The sequence below is a fragment of the Lissotriton vulgaris genome, chromosome 7 (genome assembly GCF_964263255.1).
Source record: "Lissotriton vulgaris chromosome 7, aLisVul1.2, whole genome shotgun sequence".
NCBI lineage: Eukaryota > Metazoa > Chordata > Amphibia > Caudata > Salamandridae > Lissotriton > Lissotriton vulgaris.
This window is the reverse complement of record NC_141695.1, coordinates 502,669,564-502,693,022: the sequence shown is the minus strand read 5'-3', so window position 1 is coordinate 502,693,022 and position 23,459 is coordinate 502,669,564. Positions and strand designations below refer to the sequence as shown.

The following is a 23,459-nucleotide window of genomic DNA, read 5'->3' as shown; positions in this document are numbered from 1 at the left end:
AAACAAAATTGCATCGCATTTGCATTTTAATTAAAGCGGGGAAACAAAAGAAAAGCCCTCAATTCGGTTAGGACTTTGCCTAGTCGTTTGCTTTCATTTTTCTCCATTCGGTGTTCAAATTATTAATGGTGTTAAGAAAGGAAACGGACTCATTAATTTCAAGGCAATGAACCAAGAGATTGCGGCTGAAATTAGCAGGGCGCGCGGGGTTGGTTGAGAGCCATCAGCGTGTGTTTTACCGCCACAGATACTAATTCACTTATTCATCCACTACCTGTAACATCAGGGACGAGGCGGGGGAGGCTCTGCCTGGCTCTGTGCATTATCCTTTATAGGCTAGAGAAGGGCAAAGAAGAAACCCTCAAAATTAAAGATATAAATCAAAGTCCGTTGTATTCCCGGCCCTCCTGTGCATTAGAGAACAGACCAATAGCTTTAAATGGCCCATCAGTGGGTTATACCAACTAATCAGAGCTGAAGTATTTTATAAAAAAAAATACAACAGAGCAAAGTCATCTAATTCAAATGAAAAATTAAATTGTAATACAAAAACCCCTACCTTTATTTCCCACATAATTCATTCGAGGGAACGTGAGAAGGTTCTAACGCACAATAGACAATCTATGTATATGCACTTACCAGAGAAATTAAATTAAAACATAGAGACGTCTTTATGTTCAGTGCAATGTATTGTATTTCGAAGGCAAAATATAATGGCTAAACTTTACCGCCTGAAATTCAGATGCTAAGCGAGTTAGAGCTATAGAACCAATCTAGGCCATGCACCAGAACAGGGTAGAGCAAATTATATACATAAAACTGAAAAAATGACCTGAAACATATAGCCAGGCTGGTCTGATTAAATGAAGGAGTAAACTTTGGCATTGTGGAATGTACATTCATCTTATGTCGATGTTCTATGAAATCTGGCATGGACCGGCTTCCTTGGATGTTCAGCATATCTGTGTTAGATGATCAGCTAGTTCAGATGGGTCTGGTGGTTCACTGGATTAAGCATCAATCGCAGGGATCTGTGAATGTCATTATGGTCCCGAGACGATCTGCTGGGGTTCAAACCCAACATTTTTTTTTCTTTTGAGGTCAATAAAGGAATGCCATTGCATTGTTTAAAAATAATCATGTTATTCAGAGATACGATGCTGATGTCACAGGGGGTGAATTTTACAATATAAATACACATTTTGTTGATCCTTTGTACTGCATGTTATAGGTATGAAGGCATAGCTGCTTTTTCACATACATCCATTTCTAAGACCATCTTGGATCTGCCTGTGAAATACTGATGAAGACTGCCATGGCACCTTAAATGGTATTTGTTGCTGGGGGTATAGTAACTTGGAGCCGCTGAGATTGGGGGTATAGTAACTTGGAGCCGCTGAGATTGGGGGTATAGTAACTTGGAGCCGCTGAGATTGGGGGTATAGTAACTTGGAGCCGCTGAGATTGGGGGTATAGTAACTTGGAGCCGCTGAGATTGGGGGTATAGTAACTTGGAGCCGCTAAGATTAGCCCAAAACAAATTTCTTAGGGTGGCACCAGGTCTGCCGCAGTCAACCCCAAGGATCCCACTTATGTATGATCTAGGGTGTCTTCCGGTTGAGGAGCAGGCTAGATTTCGCCCATTGGCGTTCTGGAGGCGCCTATGGACGACGCCGAAACTCAACCTGTATGCCAGGGCCTGTTTTGATGTTAGAACTACCTCTGGTTCATCGAACATAAGTTGGTTTAAAGACCTTAAAACATCACTTTATGCCTTGGGGTTAAGTAATCTTTGGGTGGCCCCTGATTCGGCAGTCTTCCCCACAAAGAAAATATTAAAAGCACTGTATTGGGATTGGGTAACCTCAAACCGTCATCAGAGATTGCCTGCTAATAACCTTTCTAGTAAGTTCATTGACCTCAAAGATGCCCCCAAGCTTGAAAAATATTGGGACCTAATTACCAAACCAATGGATCGTAAATTGTTCCATCAACTTAGATGTGGTACGCTGCCTTTAAGGGTCTTTACCAACAAATGGTGCTCAAGTGGGTCTGAATGTTGTCCCCACTGTCAAGTTCTGAGCGAAAGTGTTGATCACTTTTTGTTTGTTTGCCCACTGTATGCAGCTCCAAGGTCCAAATGGCTTAGCCCAGTTTGCAGATCTCTGGGTACTCGCTCAGCTATTGAGGCTAGCAGAATCTTAAGAACCAACCTATCCCCTCTTATTGTCATTGGTGTGGCAAAATTTCTTGTATGGGCATGGGTGTTCAGAACTAGGTATTTAAAAAACAGCCAGTCTTAGGCTTGCCTTTGAACATTTAAATGTGTCTTTTAATTGTAGATCTAGGTCTTCCAGGTTTTACATTGTATTACTAATTATTCTTATGTACCCATTATAAGAATATCTGTTATAACTGATTTAATACTTTTTTAACGTTACAATGAATTAATGTTTTTTTTATAAGAATGTTGGTTACAAATGATTTTATATGAATTTGTTATTTTATCATGTATATTTTGTATGTACGTCTTTTAAGATGAAATAATCGAATAAAGACTTCTTAAATGGAAATGGAAATGGTATTTGTTGAGCACACTATCACTGCAGAGCAGTCCTTTAGCTCTAATTGGAAATGCCTAGTGTCTATTCAATTTAAACTGAACACCAAGAGTATGGAGTATATGCAATGAGCATCATGAATTCATAGAGATTTTCTATGAGTAGGTGTTAGACCTGGCCCTTTTGACAGGTTTGTTCCAAACGTTTTGCCTTTTGCCTCCTATTTTTCGGACCATGTTTCGTTGGCTATACGATTCTGTGCACTTTGCCACTGCTGACCAGTACTAAAGTGCATATGCTCTCTTTATAAATTGTGACAATGATTGTGTAATAACTCCAAAGAAAGAGATGAAGAAAATATGACAAGGTACGCTCGAGTTCAAGGTAAGTGCTGTTTATTCTTTGGTCATCCGCTCTCAGAATACAGGGAATGGCAACATTCTAATCTGAGCTCCTGGGCCTACTATTAGAGGGGAGGAGAGGAGGGGTGGGAGGAAGGTACAAAGGACAAGGAATAAGATTACAACAGATTGGTTATCCACGATTGGCATATTTGATTTACTGGTAAGTCCCTAGTAAAGTGCACGGTGTGTGCCAGGGCCTGTAAATCAAATGCTACTAGTGGGCTTGCAGCACTGGTTATGTCACCCACATAACTAGCCCTGTAAATGTATCTCAGACCAACCACTGTAGTGTCTGCGAGCGCAGTTGTGAACTGCCATAATGTCCTGGCAAGTGCACCCACTTGCCAGGCCCATGCCTTCCCTTACCTTACATGTAAGGAACCCCTAAGGTACGCCCTAGGTCAGGGTGCAGTGTATGTGAAAGGGATGACATATACTAGTGTGTGTGACATGTCCTGATAGTGAAATACTGTGCAATTCTGTTTGTTACTGTTGAAAGGCTATCTGTACCATAGGCTTGTCATTGGAGTTGTACTGTAACATTTTTACACATGTAACTTGCAATAGGGACAAGATAGGAAAATTAAGTTTAGACTCTCTGAACTCAGGATTTATTAACACACCTTTCGGTGAGGGGGTATTTAAATACTGTGTTTGAAAATGCTACTTTTAGTAAGTGGGCATGTTCTTACTTTACCATTCTGTGTGCCACTGGCTGTTTGTGTATTCAGTTTCTGGTGTGTGAGTGACAGGAGCTGAGATGTGCATTCACTCTACACAGTCACTGAGGGAGGTTGAGGTGTGGCCTGGGTGACTCACCGCAGGGCTGAATAGACTTGGTCTGCATTTAGAGCGGTGGGAGGAGTGGTGGGAGATAATGCTGCACCAGTGAATGCAGAACTGGTTTGGATTGGGCTCAGAGACCCTTGCACAAAGAGAACAAAGACAAGTATTAAAACCCCAGAACTTTAGATTACTTCAAGGAACAAGAGGACCCTACCAAGAAGTAGAGCTGAAGATCTGTAAGGAGGAGTACTGCCCTTTTGCTGTGTGCTCTGTGAGATTGGCCTGCAGTTTCTGCCTCTGTCTGAGGTGGAGGAAAAGGACTCACTCTTTTGGCCCTGCTGTGTCATCCTGCTTGTGAAGGGAATCTCCAAGGGCCTTTGTGTGCTGGCCTTCTGTTGTGGAAGACACAGGGACATCCACGTCTTCCTGGTCGAAATTTCTATGTGTTGAGTTTTACAACTATGTTTTACTTTGGACAGAGCTCTCTGTGTTGTGCTCTGCAACCATTAACTCCACAGAGCTTCAAGGACTCTGTGTGCTTCACTCGGGCCAGTGTGATGTGTGTTTGGCCCTACCTGAGCCTAGTGCTTGGTTAGTGAGGGACAGAGTGTGGAGAGCGCTTACCTCCTTCAATCACCCTGACTGAAAAAGTGCCGCGTATGATGAGCACTCCAACATCTACATATTGCCCAAAGGAGCGCAGGGGTTCGAAGTGACTTTTCCCCTTGTTTCCATGTGAAAGTGGAGGGGAAGGACCAGGCGTCGGTCATGTCGCAGGGAGCCAACTCTTTCAAAGGGGAAGCCTGAATTACTGTGGCAACGGGACCGATGCTACTGCCGGTTGAGAAGGAGATCCAGAGCGAGCACCGTGGGCTTGCCAGGCATTGCCTAGCACCCGGCCGGAGCACTGCAGACAACAGAAGGGGTGGGCCCCACTGCCAGAGATGCCGGAGCATCAGAGGCTCACTCCAGTTGACTCGGGCTGCACCCACGGGAAGAGAAGTGGCACAACCCACCAAAGAGACCCGGGGAGGGCTCCAGGCACTGCTGTGGCTCTCCGGTATTGTGGAGGGTACAGCAACTCCTTCTCAGCCACGGATGCTTGCAGAGGGGGCTGAGCTTCACAGTATACGTGGCAGCCGCACCGCACATTTGCGGGAGGCTGCACTTGATTCACTTTAAGCAGACGGGGGACAAAAGAGGTTCCTCTACAATGGTGGCATGATTGTTTTTCTTTTCTGCCCAGTGTGAGCCCTTTCTCCTGTGGCACAGCTTGGGGGCATCGGTGCTTTAAAGAATTACTCCTATTGCAGGTAAAAGGAGTGTAGGTGGTCCTGCCCTCCCCAGACCCTGATGAGTGGGGGATAACAGTCTACATTATATCTGCCTTCGCAATGTAACAAGTGCCACCATAGGGAACTGCTTGTTGTGCACCATAATGTTTTGATGATCTAGGTTTTTTCTGTGCCCTACTTATGACAAAGTGATGTATTTGGAAGGCAGTGATGGTGGAAGGTGTTATTTTTGCTAGGTTTTATGATGTATACACCCAAGAAGCCTTGCTTTATTGTTATGCCTAATATGTTCATGGAGGTCCTATGACATTTGCAGCTTTCGAGGTTTTACTTCAATGCACAGTAATGATGTTATGACTATGGCCTCATCTGATGCAAACTGATTCTGATGCACAATGATTTAAGGTTTACACATTTTGATGACAAGTGTCTAGTGAGCACAGTGTTTGATGTAATTATGGTCTTATGTGGTTTATGTGCCTCCCAGTGGCACAGCAATTCAAGTTATGTGGTCTAAATTTGTTTTCATGCTAAGCAGTGATTTATGGCCTAATGTGTGTTATGTGATATAAACAAAGGATATTTTTGATATACCCATGTGTGCAGTCTCTGTTGTGGTGTGCCTAGTGTGTCACTGGTGTGTGTGTTGCGCAAACGCTTTACCCATTGACTCTGGGATAAGCCTGACTGCTCTGCCAAGCTTCCAAGGGGGTGAGCAGGGGTTCTTGGGAGTGGTGAGTTCTGTGTGGTTTAGGTGTATACCCTAGCCAACCTGAAACCCCACTTCTAACAGTAGGTCACTTATGAAGTTCCACAAGTAAGCCGTGCCTACTCATGGAATCTAGCTTTGTTATTTGAGTCCCCCTGAGGAAGCAGTGGCTTAAGCTGTCACTCCCAAGCTCTTTCAGGAAAATTGTCAAGGTGCAATGTGCACAAAGCACTTCTAGGACTCCACAGATCCAGAATGATCGGATAAATTTGGAATATCTGACATCAACAAGAAGAAATAAGATTCACTAAAAGGAAAACTAAAGTATGTCACTTTCAATACACAAATATGACTTTTTTGATCACAGACAGTCCTTTATGATAAGGAGAAAATGCTAAACAATTGCATTTCTCACTTAAGATAATGACTTAGGGCCAGATGTAGGTGGCTGAAAATAGCCATTTACCGATCAGTAATGGCCGAATTCGGCCGTTACCGACTGGTAAATGGCCATTGACATGTTGCATTTTCGATAATTTTACTGATTCGGTAATTTTACCGATTCGGTAATTTTACCGAAAATGCAAGATTGAAATGTGGGTAGCCAATTTTCCATTGGCACATGGCTTTCAGAATCGGTATTTTACCATGGAATACAAATCCATGGTAAAATACCGATTCCTGTGTACATGCACATCTGTGCATGTACACATGTGCCATGTGACAGACAGACGTGCCCTTAGGGCATGTCTGTGTGCCACATTGCACACATGCCCGTTTTGGGGGTGCTAGAGGGTGTCAAAGTGACACCCCCTGCACCCTTGTGAATTCATTAATTACCGATTCGGTAAATACCGAATCGGTAATGCCTAATCATTCCTATGTGCTTCAAAGCCCATAGGAATGAATGGGCATTACCGATTCGGTATTTACCGAATCGGTAATTAATGAATTGTTAAGGATTCGGTAACGAATCCAGATGTTGGGACCTACATCCCATTTACCGATTTTGAAATACCGAATCGGTAAAATTCAGTATTTCAAAATCGGTAAATGGGATTTACCTACATCGGGCCCCATAACTTTGAATTCATTCCTGTTTATGTTTGGCCTAGGAGAGCGCGAGCTCCCTTAAAATTATGTCTACATTTTATGGTATCAGGCCAAATTTATCAAATGCTTGTGATGTAGGACATTTATTTGAGCATCATAAACTATGGTTTCGAGTACATCACCATCTTTAACAAGGGGCAGGGCAGTATGCACTAGAATGCCCTTCATCTTTCTGAGAAAGTACCCCTTTTTTGGCAGGCCTCATTTTTTGTGAACTGATGAGGTTGGTTTTTTAACTCGCACCCTGGGATACTGCTGTCCAGGTCCCAGCGTACGTGCTATAACCTAAAAAACATGACTTAATTGGACAAGGACTTTCTAGTAAGAATATGGTATATACACCAATGACATGGGAAGTTAATTGTCACCCATGAACTGCAGCACATATTGTGCCCTCCATTAGGATGGCAACGAAAGCAAGACTTCAGGCCTACAAGTGTAAATATAACTCTTTTGGCAGGAAAGAATCCTGCATTTAAATAATACATACATAATACCTAAATTGCCCATAAGGTAGGGTGCCTAATATTTAAAAGTGATATATGGAAGACTTTAGGTTGGTATGTTCCTACAATGAGTAGCCTCCAAAACTATTTTTACATTGCAGGGCTATAGCAAATACTATGAGGAAAACTAAAGATCAAAGACACCTATTTTAAAGAATAAGGTACTTACATGTGACACATTGCATCCTCAAACAGAACCAAATTCATCACAGCATTGACCTCATTGTGATTGTCCAGTGCTTCCACCAGAATTTTGTTCAACGACTCCCAGGTCTGAACTGGCATATACTTGGGTTCGCCCACTCCAGTAGCGAAGTGGCAGTACATGTTCATCTGCTGACTCTGCTCCAGCATTTCATCAATATCCTAAAAGGAGGAAGAACATTTAGAGTGGTAAGAGTCATTTAGAACAAACTAAAATCTCCTAAAAAAGATCAGGTGTTCTCAACATTGGCAGGTTACAGGAAACAATCCTTGCACACATAAGGAAAACTAGAAACAAGAAAAAGAATATGTTATACATTCAATTCATTGAATACAACAGAATTGTAAGACCTGGCATCCTTTGCGTGGGTTCCCCTGTATTTTTGCCTTTGCCTCCTGTGTTTTTACTGTGTGTTAGACTTAGTTTTTGCTGGTCTAGATGCGTTGGGCACTATGCCACTGCTGTTCAGTTCCGAAGTACAAATGTTCCCTAAGAAAATTGTTGTCATGGATTAGTGTTTCCATAATTGGCTTATTTGGTTAACTGTTATATCCCTAGTACAGTGCACTCTGTATGCCCAGGGCCTGTAAACCAAATACTGCTAGTGCGCTTGCAGCACTGATTGTGCCACCCACTCAAGCAGCCTTGCAAAAGGGTCTCAGACCTGCCATTGCACTGTGTGTGCAGTCTGGTACTGCTATGTCAGCCTGTCAAGTGCACCCACTTGCCATGCCCTAACCTTCCCATTTCTTACATGTGAGTCACCCATCAGGTAGGCCCAAGGTACCCCTATGGGCAGGGTGTAATGTATATGAAAGTTAGGACATGTCCTGATGTCTGTGACAAGTCCTGATAGTGAAAATACTGCCAATTTCCTTTTTCACTATTGAAAGTTAATCTCTCCCATAGGGTAGAATGGGAGTTCATTTATAACATCTTATAAATATAACTTCCCATTGGGACAAGATAGGAAGGTAGGGTTTAGTATGGCTGAACTCAGCATATGCTCCTTGGAGCGATAGTTGCGCGATATAAATGAGCTATTACATTACATTACATAAGATGCATATTTTAGTGAGGATGATTTTTGCATTCTGTGTTTGAAAATACTACTTTTAGAAAGTATGAATTTTCTTGCTTAGCCATCCCAGAAGCTTGGCTCAATGGTTAGAGCGGCAGACCCTGATGCAGAGGTCTGGCCTGGGACCAGGGTTCAATTCCCGCCTCGGTGGCTCTTGGACTTAATCTCCCCGGACCTGATAATTCTTGCCTTGGTGCCTAGTCTAATCATGGGTCCCACTCTGTGACTCGGGGCAATAGCTTGCTTAATCTCCACAACGGCCCCAGCAGCGCTTGGATGCCTGGCTTCACCTTGGGGTGCCCAGGAGTGGACATCTCACAGGAAAGCCAGGAAGGGTTCCACAGCTGTATGAATACAGTGCTACGAGACCTCAGGGTAGAAGTGCGCTATATAAATACAAACAGATTTACATTTACATCCTGTGTGCCACTTCTAGGTTTGTGTATTGACTGTCTGGCTTTGGAGTGACAGGGGCTGGGGATGGGCATTCTGTTCAGACAGCCACTTGGGGGTGAGGGGTGAAGTGTGTCCTGCCTTTCGAGGGTGAGTCAGGGCTGGGCCGAATAGACCTGGGCTGCATTCAGAGTAGGGGAAGGAGATTTCTTTCACACCTGAATTGGCCTGCCTGCCTTCGACAATGCGGTCTCCACTTCCTGGCAGGAAGCTGCACAGGAGAGGACACAACTGGTTTGGGCTGGGCAAAGAGCTTGTCTGCCACCAGAGAAAAAATTAATTTGTGCTATAAAAAGTGGGGCCCAGACCCCAGACTTTTAGATTATTTCTGGAATTCAAGAGGAACCTTTGCCAAGGAAAAGTGCTGGAGAAACTGAAGGAGAAGTACTGCCCCAATGCTGTGTGCTGTTTGAGGTTGGCCTGCAGTAGCTGTTTCTGTCAAGGAGAGGAGAAAGACTTTGTTGTGGGCTGTGTCTCCTGCTTGAGGAAGGTCTCCAAAGGCTTGAATGAGAGCTTGCCTCCTGTTTTGCAGTCTCAGGGATACAAAGATTTTACCACCAGCTCCCTTGAACTGCTTTACTGGGAGTTCTGACCTACCAAGAGTTGCTTGTGACTGTGTTGGGCCTCTGCAGGTTGTTTCCGCTGTTGGGAGCTGGAAAAGTAACGCAACAATGGGAAGCACAAATCCAAGAGAAGTCCGGATGGGGGAGGGGATGTTGAGGGAGTTACGCTGCAATAAAAGGCATGTTCAAGTATCTGGTCGCGAAATGCGGTATTGATTTGTGCAAAGAAACAGGAAGCTCTGTACGCGATAATATTGTAAAGCATGGTTAAGAAGCTACATAATGGTTGAAACACACCCAATGCATCTATGTATACTACTGCTGATGTACTCTTGTATTGCCATCTCTTGTGAAATGCAAATAATTTTTTTTTTTAAACGATGGGAAGCGCAACACATCAGCACCTGTTTCCAATGCATCGCCAAAGAAGCCGACACAGCGCCTGCCAGCAGCTGTAGAAATCACTGCATGCCGCATCAAGAGCACAATCTACGAAGTTCGAGATCACCACACCGATTCCGACGCAGGCCCTGCTGTGCGGCCACAAGAACCAAAGCATCGTGGGACCGCACCCGAAGAAACCAACATAGTGCTGTTGCCGAGAACCGGAGCATCCCGAATCCTCATGCATTGCACCGGGCGCCGTGTCTACAACAACTCCGGGGCCGCAGTAAGAAGCCAATGCATCACCTCCTTGCACAGTAAGAAACCGAAGCATCACCTCCCCTTCAGTAAGGAACTGAAGCATCCCCTCCCCAGTGTGACAGTAAGGAACTGACGCATCACCTCCCCTGAAGAAAGGAACTGATGCAGCATCTTCCATGGGCATAAGGAACCGACGCATCACCTTCCCTGCGGCTGTTTTAGTTTGTGACTTTGACGCAACCAAGGTACTTTGTGTTGAATGTGTTGCAACTATCGTTTGCTATGGACAGAACTGTTTCTACATTTTAAAAGTAATATTTTGATGACTGTATTGTGGATTTTTGTCGTTTTGGTCTTGTTTGGTTTAGATAAGGATTACTTATTTTTCTAAACTGGTGTGGTACCCATTTGTAGTGGTTTCACTGTATTATTGTATGTGTGCACAAATGCCTTAAACACTGCCTCCGAGATAAGCCTGTCTGCTCATGCCAAGCTACCAAGTGGGTGAGCAGGGGTTATTTTTAGAAGTGTTATCCTCCTTACCCCAACTAGGAAGAAGGATCACTACTTGGACAAATGTGCAAACAAGTGCCAACTAGAGACCCCCATTTCTAACACGGATCAAAGTTTGAGCTGGTCCTGTCTGAATTGAAACTATCAACTATAAATTATCCAGAGGGGTCAGAAACAAACATGCAAATCATTGTCTATTGCCATTAAAAATGTTTAGCGCCAACAACCGTTGCTACAAGTGAAGCAAAATCAAGCATTTATTCTGAAGAAAAAAGTGCACTGTGGGTAATGGAAAACGTGATGAAGAAAGAAAAGAGACTGGATAATTTTAATGAATACAGTATTAAATACAGTAGAAGGCTTGGGAAATTGATATTTTGATTTGAACTATTTATGTTATTTAATACAACATAGAATTTTACATTTCGTTATCTTTAGAATGATTCGAGACCGTGGACAAGGATAGCGAGAGGACAGGGTGCCAGGTGGAAGATGGAGTGAAGATGAAAGTTGGGTGTGTTCAGCAAGAAAGGAGTTTAGTGAAAAACAGAGATAATTTTAAGGTGAGCAATGGATGGCGAATTGAGGCAGATGCTTAGGAATTCGGTCTGTGTCCAGGTTGCAGTAATCTACCACTTTGAAACACTATCAACAATCACAGGGAGAAGGAAACAAGTAGAATTCATAAAAAAAGGAACGTCGCTGTGTACTGTTTGTGTTAATACAGCTGGGTTTAAACTGAGTAGCACTTTAACTTTAAGCAAGCAGGACCTTACTTCCCCATGAGCCTGTGTAATTCAGTTGTTCCTAGAGTCACTTCCAAAGAAAGAGTTCTTGAAAATTGAATACATTGCCAAGATGATAATGGCTTGATCTAAACACACAATCTAGAACGTGGGTGAAGAATGGATTAGTCAATGTTATTGAGATGGGCTTTACAGTAATAATGCTGCCAAGTCCACTAGGAGTCCAAGCCATTGCACGCGGGACTCCCAAGTTAAAAAGTAGAATGGTGCGGATTGTAGGACCACTTCCCAAGCCAATCTTCTTGTTTACAGAGAACAGTCTCAGTGCCTGGGTAACCAACTACATTAGTTTAATTCTGTAGAGGTGTAGGACATGGCCTAGAACCCTGATCTGTTCTATAACAAAACACTGACTAAAGAAGTTCTGCTCTTTGGTTACTGTGAGAAGTTGGCCTGATATGTAGTGTTTCCAATTCTGGAACCACTGGGTATCAGTCCAAACAAACCCCAAAGATGTCAGGTTGTAAGTCAACCTTGTAGACAAGCTATCCTAGTGGTAGCATGGACTAAGCAGCCTTAAAGGCTTAACTTAAGAGGTCGTGTTAAGCGAGCTTGTTTTACCACATACAATCCTGTAATCAAATGAAAGGACACCACACAAGTATATATTGTAAAAATATATGTATTTATTTCTAAATTACTCCCCAGTACTCTTTATGAGGAAAGGGGCACAAGCGTTAAATCAAAAGCACTGTTAAACATATAAAGTTGGCACAATTATGGCTGAGGGCGGGGGGCCACTCAGACCATATACTAAAAAAATGGTATAAGTAACACTTATCGAGCAATGGTTAGGCCTAGGGCCTAGAGATTCGCTGGGAGCAGTCAGGACAAGCAATGAAGAAGTCGGGAGTAGCCCACAGGAGACGGGTGCAGCACGGAAAGTGCGGCGCGCACCAATGTAAAGTCAATGGTGCGTAAAAGTTAGTTAAAGTGAATTAAATGATACTTCCGCTGAACCTAAAGGAACAAAACTTTAGACACAGACCCTAGAGGTGTGTACCAGTGTAAGAACACCAGCGTTGCAAAGTTACCTCACCCCCAGGCCGTGGGTGCACAGGGTCGAAGTGGCGTCGGGTTCTGTCACGCAGGTTCTTGGTGCTTGGAGCTGTTGCAGCTGCAGGCGCTGTGAAGCAGAAGTGTCCGGTGCGATCCGAGGGTGGATCGAAGTAGAAAAGTACCTGAAAGCAGAGGGGACAGAGTCTGGGTCACTCAGCAGTGACCAGGGTGGAACCAGGACGGAACCAGGCAATGTCGGGCGCAATCAGGCGGTTGTCGATAGGCTTCTCTCCGCTGTCACGTGGGCTCTGGGGCATCTGCGACGTCCAGGAGCAGGTCACGATCTGTCCCACGTAGGCTCTCGCCGTCAGCACCGTCGGCTTCAAGATTGCAGCAAACAGCACTTGGCAAAAGCAATCCACGCGGAACCGGGAGATTGCTTATCACTCGAACCAGGAGGGTCAGAGTGGGTGCTCCTTTTCACAGGAGCTGGTGCAGATCTGGAGCAACCAGAAAAGCAAGTCGTATTTCAAGTTTCGTCGGCACAGGGGCCACAAGCCAGCTGGCAAGTGACCGGGCCAACGCGTCGAGCGCACACAAGCAGAAGGGCCCCACGCAGCACTCGTCGAGTGTGGAGGGGTGAGCTTTGGTGCAAGTGGAGCTCGGGGCTGGGGCTTCTCAAACCCCGGTGCACAGCTTCGAGGGTCACTCGTGGGCTGCACGGTCAGCGTCTCGTGGCCTTTTCAAGATGGCGTGCCCCACGCTTCCGGTCGCCTCCACGGGTCTCAGCTCTGCAGGGACTGTGGATCGGGCAGGTAGAAGGCAGGCAAGCTTGATCTCGTCGATCTCTGTCGCTCGAGTTCCGGCGGGAACTGCAACAAAGCAAGGGTCGAGGGCTGGATGGTGCCTGTTTGCACAGGGTGGTCACTCCTTGACCACAAGGGAGATTCTTCAGTCTTCTCACGTCGTGTAGAAAGTCGAAGGGTCCAGATTTCGTTTCTTATGTTTCTTCAGGATGATCTGAAGTCCGTTGGGACTGCTCCCCCTCTTATTCGAATCTAGGGGGTTGGACATCCTGCTAGGTCCCCTCCTATGGGTGGGACCCAGGAAGGGGGTGGTTACACCCCTCTCCTTTGATCCTGGCCGCACTGGGACAGGGGCTGGGAGGCCCCAGAACCGGTTTGGCCGGATCCTGCAAGGGGCAGCCTTGTGCTCCCCAGGCAGTGTCTGGTTTCTTTGAAACCTCCCTACTCCAATCCACTATCTCCTGTCTGGGGTGGTTTGACACCGCCCTGTGACAGGAAACTCTTTGTCCAGGCCTCCTCTGCCGGGTTTCGGTCAGCAGCAGGAGGCCAGACCCGTGTCTGTGGCAGGGGCATCCATTTTGTGGATCTGAGGCTCATTTTAAATCAACCGCGTTTCAGTAAAGTAACATGTCTTCTCCCTCTAGAAGGGTGGAATGCTACCCCCGTCACCAGAACTGGCGAGGGGGTAGTATTCCAATTCGTATGACACCTTACACGACATGTTTTGATAAAGCCAAACCAAAGTTGCTATATAACCGCGAGGATTATAAGGCGCTTAAGAGTATATGGTATGGCATTATCCCGGATCAGCTTAGGGAGTTGTTCCCGACAGCTGCAGACAGGCTCAGCTCATGCCAGAGCTCCATCTCACATAAAACCACGCACTCTGCCTCCAGGATTGATGAGGCCTTCCATAGGAGTGGCTCACAGGTTATATATGTGTCCAGATATAGGTTTAGATATAGGTATACTATATCTAAGCAAGGGGTGATTACACCCACTTGCCCCAGCTGAGTGTTCAGCCAGTTGTGTCAATTTAGATAGCCAGCCAGGGGTGGCAAAAGATATGCTGCAGCCCCTGGTAGGCCTTGGATGCACCTATGCCCTGGGCACCTATAGTGCACTGTACAGGGGCTGATAAGGTGACCCAAGCCAATCTAGTTATGCACCTAGGGTACATGGAATCCATTTTACAGAGAGAGCAGATAGCCTGGGGCCCTGATTAGCAGGGAACCAGGCCAACTAAGTCGAAAACCAGCTAAACACAGGGCAAAAAATCTGGGGTAACCATAGTCAGGTAGCCACCTTCCTACATAACCCCCCCCCAAACGAAAGGAGATAAGGCTATCCTTGGCCAGGTAAGCCTATATTGCCTGAGTGGCCATATAAGGAAGTACCTGCACTAGCATGGGTACCCCCTGTCTCATGGTCCACTAAGCAGTCCCTCACCCTAGGGGTATTAGAGGGTCTCCACCATAGGGAATCACTACCTTGGGTGTGTTTATGCAAAGTTAAAGGCTGGTTTGGATATGGAGTATTGAAGTGAGGCCCCACTATTTTTGGGCTCAACTTCCTCCAATTATCTTCCACCATGTGTGCCTTTCTTTCTTCAACTGAGTTGCACTGAGCTCTCAGGGTCAACCTCTGGCTACCTAAAGCTGGAGGCTGGGTCCCTCTGTTTGGCTTGCTGGAGGGACAGTTCAGGTTTGGGCCCTTTGGGTCCCAGGTTTGGCTGTGCCCAACAGAATCCATCGGTGGGAGGTCCCTAACTGTTTTTAAGGGGGCTCCCTCAGGAGTTTTTAAAGTTTTCACCTTACTAGGCCTACTAGTTTTGGTGCCCCTAATCTGTTGATGGGGGTGCTTTATTTGACAGGGGGCCCTCTGGGTCTCACTGTCCTTCTTGTCCTCTGCAGCCCTGGGCTGACTGAGGCAAGGTAGAGAGGGGCAGGTTACCTGCTCCAGACTGGATCCCACCTGAGAAGGGTCCACTGCCATCAGAGGCTCTGTCAGGCCAGGCCTAACAACCTCTGGGGCAGTTCCTTCATCAGGGGTAAGATCAGTTCCCTGAGGAGGCTGATCCTGTCCTACTGTCTGGTGAGGGGGAGATTTCTCTTCCTCCTCCATGCTCTCAGTTTGGGTGGAGTGATCCATCATTTCAGGCTTCACAACACACATATCTGTTTGAGTTTGGGCTGTGGCCATCACAGCCCCACCAACCTTTTCAGGAGGAGACTCAGTTTGGGTTTCTGCTGTTATCATAACAGCTTTGCTATTCTGCTTTGGAAGAGCTTCTGTTAAAGATGGGGCAGAGAGTTGCTCAGCCCTACCAACCTTTTCAGGGAGGACATCTTGGATTGGGGCTATAGCCAGTACAGCCCCACTAACCTTTCCATTGGAATTTACCATTCTAGAATGGATTTCCTGTTCAACCTCAGCCCAGGCTGAGATTTCCAAATCATTACCCAGTAGACAGTCTACAGGCAAGTTTGGTGACACTGCCACTCTCTTTGGGCCAGTGACACCTCCCCAGCTGAGGCTTACTACTGCCATGGGATGATTTGTTTGGATGCCATCAATGTTTGTTACCTGGTATGTGGCACCTGGTAAAAGTTGCTTAGAGGGGACTATACAGTCAGCCACCATTGCTCGATAAGTGTTACTTATACCATTTTTTTAGTATATGGTCTGAGTGGCCCCCCGCCCTCAGCCATAATTGTGCCAACTTTATATGTTTAACAGTGCTTTTGATTTAACGCTTGTGCCCCTTTCCTCATAAAGAGTACTGGGGAGTAATTTAGAAATAAATACATATATTTTTACAATATATACTTGTGTGGTGTCCTTTCATTTGATTACAGGATTGTATGTGGTAAAACAAGCTCGCTTAACACGACCTCTTAAGTTAAGCCTTTAAGGCTGCTTAGTCCATGCTACCACTAGGATAGCTTGTCTACAAGGTTGACTTACAACCTGACATCTTTGGGGTTTGTTTGGACTGATACCCAGTGGTTCCAGAATTGGAAACACTACATATCAGGCCAACTTCTCACAGTTACATTTTCATTGATCTAATGGTTTGTGTAAAGGCAGCAAAATGATAATGATAGACCTTTTTTTTCCTAGACTTAGTTCAATAAGTGCATATTTTTGGAGGGCCGCATCCATCTCTACTAATACATTGTCTTCATTATGTTGTGTGCAATGATATTGCAATTTAAATTTAGATTTATAAAGGTCGACCACTGAGAGATAAACATGAATTGTTTACAGTGCAGGCTGGGCCAGTGAGCAGAGCAAATGTAGGATGAGGGAAAAATAACTGCCTAAGCATCTTCATCAAACCGTGCTCAAGAAAGATGTGCATGGGAATCGGAGTGGGATGGACAATGTATACGTTTTAACCCAATGAAGGGAAAATTATGTGGAGAGGAAACATGGCAGAGAGCTTTGGGCGCATGCCACTTGCCCCTGTCTTTTCAAAAGGATACTGCTGCTCCTTCGGTTATCAACTAGACATATCCAGTTAAGTCCATAGTGGTCATTCTGTTACATGTGTTACCTACTATATAGCTTGTGACTCTTTGTCCAGCCTCCTAGAATTAAAGGAGAAAAGGCAGCTTCAACCGTTTAGAAAATGACAGAATTAGGGGTGTGTGAAATTTGCATTATTTTCTTTTGTGCAATTGCACGAAATTTAGGCAAAATTATGCAAAATGCTATTCCATGTATTAGCGCTTTAGCATAAAATGCATTCTTGCATCAATTTTTGATGAGAATCTGGATTTAGTGCTAACAAATTGTGCAAAAAAAACAAAAGCACAGCGAACAACATCCACTTCTGTTCTGTTGTTCACTTGCCTTTGTGGTAAATGTTTTACCGCATATTACATAACTATGCACTGGTGTAATGGAGTAATTTTAGGAATTTCGCATAACAAGCTTAAAGGGAAATTCAGGAAATTAAAAGCAAATTACGCCAGCATAATTAACATTTCGCCCGGGCCTAAATATTATGGTACAAATGGATGATTTGCAAAGCTGGAATGGGATATGGTGAAAGGAGAAGGTCAGCAGAAAACCAGGAGGTGAAAATGAAACCCATTATACAGGAAGCAGAGCTTGGAGCCAACCAAGATAGCCACTACTTGCTAACGCTACATGATGGTGCTGGATCAGGCCTGTGGGGTCCGACTCTAGAAGGCTGGATCCCTCCCACAGGAGCATCCGGGAAATACCCCAAACAGACAGGCCAGCTGTGTGAAATACCGCTTTCTCAAAAGTGGCGGGGTAGACCGCACACACCTCAGCCATGACAGCACCTAGCAGAAGTCTCACTGAATCCACCCCGGCGGGAGCGGTGAGAAGAGTCACCAGGCTGTTTGGGTGTGGAGGGCCAACTTCTGGATCCTGTTCTCCAAGGCTGTGGCCTGTCTCAAGCCATTCCAAGCACTGGACGCAGATCACCAGTCGCAACAGGATACAGAGGCCCTACTCAAGGAGATTGCTGTCATATGAACAACACTGTCTGACATGGACAGACAAATGTCAGATCTTACAGTAAAGGTGAAATCACAGAGACAGGAGGTGCTCATATTTCATCCCTGGTTGGATAAGGTGGACCAGAGACTGGACCAGATTGAATCTCAGTTTGATCGCATACCGGACTGGGGCAAGTGTATTGACTTCTTATAGCATAAGACCACTGACTTGAAGGATGGGTCCCATCAAGAAAAGTTTTGCATTTAGAGGGTTTTAATGGGGGGATATGCTTTCCTTCCTGTGCACTATGCTGCACCAGATGCTGAACCTACATTTTAACAAATCATTGGAATTCACATGCGGAATCCCAGATGTGTTTCCCAAGTCCGATCATTGTTTGCTCTCTTTGCTATCAACACGTCCGACTAATCCTGGAAGTGGCAAACCGCTTTCTGGACCCATTACTTTAAGAAGATCAGAGGGTGACTTTCTCGACAGGCTATTCATCGATCACCTTTCTCAAACACAAAAGGTTTCTGGCACTCCACCTTGCTCTGGGATATGAAGCATGGGTTAATGAATCCAGCCTACATGCTAATAACCACAGATAGCATGACAAGGGTCTTTTGGGACCCGCACAACTTAGAATTCTTCTTGGATTCTCTCAATGAATCTAACATGGACAACATGTGCTCTTCCAAACCTTAACGCTGTCCCACCATAGTGGCTGCGATGGTAGAGGCCACCTTGCCATCATCATCAGCTGAAGCCTATCAGTCGCCTGGCCTTTCACGCAGGGAATCGGATCAAGCAGGACTGCACCAAGTCATAGAGGCCATCCATAAGAAGAAGGATAGGAACACATTGAGATCAGTGCTTAAGCAGACATTGGAGGGTTACAGAGTGAGGCCTGTTGATGGCCGAATATGATTGTCCCACCTGCAACTAGGGGGTATGCTCTCCTCTGTCTTTTTTCTTGTATTTAGCCATCAGAGAGTGTGGGGGGACCTCTCCTTTCACTTGCGCATGCATGTATATGTTTCCCCACTGGTCTACAGACCCAATCATGTGCGTTTCCTACCTTCTTTCCCCGATGCGCTCGTGGGCACATAGCCCTACCTCACTGTCTTGCATTTGCGTTGTTAAGTCTATGATGAGAGAATGCCAGTCTACGTGGGTGCTCTGGGTTTTTCTGTGTTATACAGCTCTCTGTCCCTGAAACTACTCTGAAGACTTCCTAGCTCCCCGCTCGTCTCTCTCTGAGGCTGGCCCATTGCTTCTCCCTTGCTCAGCTGCCCCTAGATAGCTATGCAGCCACAAGCATGCCAAATCACCATTTCTGTAATTTGCCAATGGGTGGGGTGTGAATCGGCTATGATCGGTGCAGGAGTTAGTTTGAAACCCAAACGTTTTCCCCAGTTCTCTTTACCCTTTGCTCCCTCTCACATCCTAGATTCTCCTCCTAGACTCCCATAAAGAGGCAAAGTTGTTTCCTGAGACTCACCCTTTCCACTATCCCATAGTGGCATCCCCTTTACTCTCACCCACTGATAGCAACTTTACTTCCGATTTTATTTGGTGGTACCCTATCTCCCCCCTCTCAGCCAACTCCACACATGACTGGCCATTGCCAATTGGATCTGTACACTGTGCAGACCCCTTCTCGAACGTCGATCTTTTCAGCCCGGCAGAACCAGATCACATCAGCCGAGGTGGTAGGGCCCTTGGATTTGCCATGGGAATTAGTCACTACACGAACAACAGATTGTCTGGATATTGCAGTTACACTTTGGTGGGGGAAACCAATACAGCAATTGCTGAACAGTCTGAAAGTTAATGACTTATTCCATTTTATTAAGCATAACAAAATCCTACACTATTTACACACTAAACACGAGGACATTGCAATCCTTCAAGAAAATAACCTTACACCAGAGGAATCCCTAAAACTCAAACAGGATTGGGTGGGCACTGTCATAAGCTGCAGGAGAGTGCGCAGGACTCCTGACATGCAGCCTACCTCCCATAGTTCTTCCAAGAAATGAAGGGTGGGGATATTCATAAGACAAAAACTCTCCTGTAAGAACTGATGAAAAGGCCTAGAGGGTATTTGCTAAATTATGGATTTGAGACCCAACCCTAGTGGTGGGATCGATATTCGCTCTCAACACTAACAAGACACACTTCCTAGCACATCTCTCCGGACTCATAACATCCTTTGGAGGCACATAACTCCTTAGGGGTGGGAACTGGAATCTGATGTCGGATCCAATTTTGGATCGGTCTGGCCACCCAGCCATAGACAATCGTAGGGGCCAGGCCCTGCTCCCGGACCTACAGATGGGCCACGCAGTGTCAGACATCTGGCGCCTATTCTATCTATGGTCTACACTTTCCTTTCCTACCCTCATGATACCCAATATCGTATCGATTATTTCTTGCTTCAGGGTCGTCCACTGTCTGAGCTAACAAAAGTTGTGAAATGGCAATCCCTGACCACAGCCCGATCCAACCCACCCTTGACTTCGGCCTCACTTCACCCCCTTCCCTAAGGTGACAAATGATAGCTTTTGCATATAAACAGCCCAAGCAGAAAGAACACGTCTGACAATACTTTTGTTCCTTGTTATTGGACAGTGAGGGCTCAGTATCTTCCCATAGGACTTAGTGGGAAGCCCAGAAGGCCACTTTGAGAGGGGTCCTGATGAGGGACTCTGCTGTGGCGATATCACAGCCCTTGAGGAATTGCTCTGTTTAGGGGCCATGGTTAGTGAGCTCTCTTTTTGCTATAATACCTCTCCCTCTCTTGCGTTACTGAAAGAATTACAGATGGGCAAATTGTACCTCAATACCAGCTTTTCTGTAAAGCTACAATGGTGCAGGTATGACCATAGAGAAAAGGTGGGCCGGTTCTTGGTTGCGCAGTTGCGCCAATGAGTATCCTAACTGGCCTTTTCAACTATTCGGGATGCTAATGGGAATATGCTGACTCATTTGTTTTGCTTCCTAATATTCACCTGCTTTACACATTAGAGTCCCAGGCTTCCACTGCACAAATTGATGACTTCCTAGCTCATTACACCTTCCCTCCCTCACTGAGGATGGCCAGTCATATCTGGAGGGGCATTCATGGAAGATGAAATGTCCATAGCCATTGCAGTGCCCTCTACTTGTAAATTACATGGAGAAGATGGCTTCCCTGGGAAGTTTTATAAGACCTGTACAATACATTTAGTTCCCCTATTGACAAGCGCCTTCAAAAAGGCAGTGAAGGCCGGTACTTTGGGAATCATATCTAACAACGTCACCATCATGATCCTCCCAAAGAGAATAAAGACCTGCGTGAGTGCGCTAGCTACTGGCCCATTTTCTTCCTCAATGTTGGCCTTAAAGTACTCGCTAAGATGCTGGTGATTTGGAACTGGATATTAACTGTGGCAGCCAATTCTCCGGTGCATTTCAGACTGGTAGGGATGCCCTCTCTCCCCACTGCTTTTCTAAATAACCTTAGAACTTTTGTCAATGGCATTACGTCTTTGCTACGTGGTCCAGGGTAGCCAGGTGGGTTCAGGAGAGGTGAAGCAATTACTAAATGCGGACGATATCTTGCTCCTCCTGTCGCACCCTGATTCCTATATCCAGGCCGCAATGATGATCTTCAATAAAATTTCCCAATTATAGGGACATAAGATCAATTGGGCCATATGTGAGGCACGTCCCCTAATTAGGGCATGTATAGGGCATGATGATATATGATGGATACCCAGCGGCCTTTGCTATCGCAATATTAGCATTAATGGAGGTCTAGGGTGTGTGGGGAAGACGATTTGCTATCATTAACACCTTCCGTGCTCATGACGAGCTCAGATCGTCATGAGGCACGGTGCTCGTGTGGTCATGACGAGCTGAGCTCGTCATGAACCGTAGAACGTTTGCATGCGGGATAATTCCCCTGCTGTGCTGAACGTTCCACGAAAACGGGTGTGGCTGTGACGAGCTCAGCTCGTCATGATGAGCTGAGCTCGTCATGAGCACCGGGGCGCTGTGCACGCCCCCGCCCCCCAGCACAGCGGGGGAATTCCCCCTGCTGCGAAGGGGTTAAGGGAATGCGCTAGGCAGGATTTTCTCAAATGGCAACATTTGAATCTGTCACTGTGGGGAATAGTCCAGACTATCAAGATGACCGTTGTGTGTCAGTTCTTCTAAGGTCGGGCCCCTGGCGGCCGGCTGACGCTGGTCGGGAGAGTTCAGAGTGCGGCGAGAGGAGTCCAGTACCATTCTCTTCCTTTGCAGTGGAAATGCAAAAGATTGACTGGCTTACTATGCGTACAGAGAACTTGGAAGTGGAGGTGAAGACCCTGGGTGAGACCACTGCTTCTAATCTCAGAGTGATTGAGAGACTTAAACTCAGTAACAAGATATTACAGCAGGATATGGAAAGACTTGAACTGCAAGCTAGGCGAAATAATATTTGCCTCCTTGGAATGAATGATAATGCGGAGGGGGCAGATATAAGAGGTTTTCTTTGTAAATTGTTGGAAGAATTATTTCAAGATAGAACTGATATCGACTGAGGGAAAGAGCTCCAGAGAGTGCACAGAGACCCATATAGGTTACAACCAGGGAGAAAAAACCCAAGGAAGATACTGGTTTGCTTTCTTACTTACTCAATCAAGGAGCTAGTTTTGACACAAGCATTAAAAGAACGCTCATTTAAGTATAAGGATTCTACCTATTCTATACGGTCTGATATGGGCAGAAGAACAGCAGAGAGACAATGGCTGTTGGGGTCAAAAATGAACGAACTCCGGTCAAGTACATATGAAGTTCCCCGCCATGCTGAAGATCATGTGGAAAAACAAGATGTATACCATTCAAAAACCGGAGGAAGTAGATATACTATTAAAACAGATGGGAGGACCGGAATACGTTTGGATTACTGTCTGTTCTAGTCGAAGTAATTTAATTATAAATAATGTATAGATAGCACGGGTGGCGGTCCCATCTAGATTATATTTTTTCACTCATTATGAGGTTTGAGTGAATATATATTAGGTTTAGGAGCACTTAATATTAAAGTAGTATAGTTTATATTTAGAAACATGAAGTCCTATTGTCAGTTTGAGATGGGTACCTCGACTTGACTTGTCTGCATAGAGGTATCTCGAAGGCACTTTTGCCCTAGGAGATAACTATGGGGGTTCCCTGGGGTGTGGGAGGATGCTGGGGTGGGGGTCACAGGGTGTTGGGTGCATTTGGGGGGAAAAAAATAAAAAAATAGTGTTCTCGATCTGCTATTTACGATTGGTTCGGCTTTGTTAATTTTCTTGATCTTATTGGTCTTTATGATTAAATATATATGCCTTGGTTTATCGGTGGGGAGGGAGATGGATATTATATAAATGGATAAGAATTTGGTGCATTTCATTTGATAGAATGTGAATGGGATGAGATCTAAGAGAAAATTGGCCCATATTATGGAGTTTTTGAAGAAAGCTGAAGCAAATATAATCCTTCTACAGGAAACTCATTCAG

General features: G+C 45.4%; 1 protein-coding gene across 1 annotated transcript in view; it reads right to left on the bottom strand.

Moving 5' to 3' along the window:
- The window catches only part of DNAH9 (dynein axonemal heavy chain 9), a 1,435,662-nt gene that overhangs the window by 668,811 nt on the left and 743,392 nt on the right, over positions 1–23,459 (bottom strand). The window contains exon 43 of the mRNA XM_086930591.1: positions 7,544–7,740. Coding sequence (XP_086786717.1) covers positions 7,544–7,740 — 197 coding nt within the window. The remainder of the gene's footprint in view (positions 1–7,543; positions 7,741–23,459) is intronic.